This window comes from Cyprinodon variegatus, unplaced genomic scaffold (assembly GCF_000732505.1).
Source record: "Cyprinodon variegatus isolate N-32 unplaced genomic scaffold, C_variegatus-1.0 Scaffold632, whole genome shotgun sequence".
NCBI lineage: Eukaryota > Metazoa > Chordata > Actinopteri > Cyprinodontiformes > Cyprinodontidae > Cyprinodon > Cyprinodon variegatus.
In genome coordinates, this window is record NW_015151085.1 from 658,933 (window position 1) to 661,242 (window position 2,310).

The 2,310-nt window shown below is 37.1% G+C and overlaps 1 protein-coding gene across 1 annotated transcript in view; it reads left to right on the forward strand.

Moving 5' to 3' along the window:
- Positions 1 to 2,310, forward strand: part of tspan16 (tetraspanin 16) — an 11,469-nt gene that overhangs the window by 5,371 nt on the left and 3,788 nt on the right. The window contains exon 3 of the mRNA XM_015393256.1: positions 885 to 1,100. Coding sequence (XP_015248742.1) covers positions 885 to 1,100 — 216 coding nt within the window. The remainder of the gene's footprint in view (positions 1 to 884; positions 1,101 to 2,310) is intronic.

Genomic DNA, 2,310 nt, shown 5'->3' on the forward strand with positions numbered 1-2,310 from the left:
GAGATAGCAATATTAGCAGTTAGACATAATTTCTTGGTTTATTATGCAACAGGTAAAAGGTTACCCTAATAGCAACATGTTCTGACTGCAAGTAGGAAAGACCCTGATTGGTGGAACAGACGGTTACTAGCAAGACGGGGTAATGATAGCATCCTCTTTTGATTGAGCTAAATATAGAAGGGAAGCTAAAATTGTGCTTTGTGTAGACCATGGATGCTAAAGTCCAACAGCTTCTATCCTGCAACTTTCGATGCACCCCATTTTAACACAACTGAGTCAAATGAGTGGCTGATTACAGTGACTCTGCTGAGTGAAATGAGGGGACTGGGCCTTTAGATTCAGGTGTTAAAGAAGAGATGCATCTAAAAGTTACAGGATGTTAGCTCTGCAAAACTGGACTTTAGCACCGCCGGTGTAGACCAAGATCTTGCAGGTTTTTCTGCTTTGCACAAAGAGGAAAAATCACTCCGGATTCCTGGCAGGTTTTAATTAAATTACAACACCAACAGAATGGATTACTCCTTTAAAATTGTTTTCTAATGTATGTTCCTAACAGAAAATGATCCAAAGCCAGTGAGTCTGAGTGTGAAAAATTTATTAATTGTATCATTTTTCTTTAGGTAAAAAATAAAAACGGGTTGCAAACACCATAACACCACATAAGGGTTAAACCTCATTAAGATAAATGTATCTGCTAAATCAGGGATCTGCAACCCTGGATGCTTTTTGTTTTAGTGCTTTTGTTTGGTGCCCATATAAAAACCTAACCGCTCCCTTTCCATGCTAGAAAATGTCTAAACCGCCTCTGGTGGTTCCACCCTCTCTTTAAACAGTCTGAGTTACCTTCTAACAAATTTCTCCTTCTTCTTTTCTCTTCTGTTTAGCTGGCAGGGATTGCCATCCTGGGTGTAGGAATCTGGGTAAAGGTGGACAGTGGCTCCATCTTTAACTTCTTAGAAGAAATTGAAGATGTTCCACCAGAAATTAATCAGGTGCTCAATGTGGGATACCTATTGATTGCCATTGGTGGTGTCCTTGTGATCATCGGGTTCCTTGGCTGCTGTGGGGCCATCAGGGAGAGCAAGTGTATGCTGATGCTGGTAAGATTTCTTCTGTTCATTGTTTAAGAAGTCAAAAGCAGTAATTTTATGGGGCTTTTTGTTTCTAATTTTTTAAGTAACATAAAGAATTTGATTTTACAATTATTTGAAAATAATCCTCTCAGTAAAATGTTTTGAAATCATTCTTAAGTATTATTTTCCATTAATTTTCCTAATGATGGCATACAGCTAATGAAAACGTAAAAAAATTCGGTTTCATTACACAAAATTATTTGTGTACAGAAATGTTATGCCATGACCTTCCCAATCATAAGGAGCACAGATAGCTTCACATTTGTCCCACAGATTGTCATTGATGCCATAAGAACAGTGATTCAGAAAAGGTCAGCGCTGAAAAAGCTCCTTTTACATAATGTTGAGTCCAACTACTGTATACTAATGGATATTTTATATGATGGAAAGGATGTACACCAATTGCACAAGTAACAGGGACATTGGCTACATTACTTTTGTAGAACCACTCTAAACCTGCATCAAGTGTCTTTAATAGGCAACCAACTGTTGCTCAGTGATCTGAAGGCCTGATTTCAGACAGGAAATGTGGAATTTTATTTTGAAATCATGGTTCAAGAGTCTGGAGGATCCAAGCCTTTAAGCCCAGGGTGAAATTTCAACTGTCAGTGAAAATATTGGGAACCCTATGTTCTCCTGAAGTTGGTCTACAGATCAGTGGGGGGTTTAACATTAGGCAATACTAGGCAGTTGCCTAGGGTCCCAATTTCTTTGGGGCCCTATAAAACTCTGTTTACATGTACGGTTAATACAACTTTTCCTTATTTGTGCACATTAATTATGTTTTTGCTAAAAATCCTTTTGCTAAAATGCCTTTAGAACGCTTAGAATATTAACTATGTCTCAAAGAAGGAATGTTATTTTACTTTTGCGGTCGCCTTTTTGGAAACACAGGAAGGAGCAATTATCTAAGTGTTAAGTTTAGAGGTTGGAAAAAATCCTCCTTTCCTTTTGAGACACCATGAAGTCAGCAGTGTACAAAACATAGAGAGGAAAACAAAAAGAAAGGGGACAAGAAGAGGTTCGAAAAAAGGACATTTGAAGAAGATGCTTGTAAAAATGTTCAACTTTAAGTTGTTTCTTTTTAGTTTTAAGAGTTTCTTTTTATTTATATGCAAGATGTCATCCAATATTCTTACAGTTTGCTTTCCAAATATTATTTTTTCACTTTGTTTTT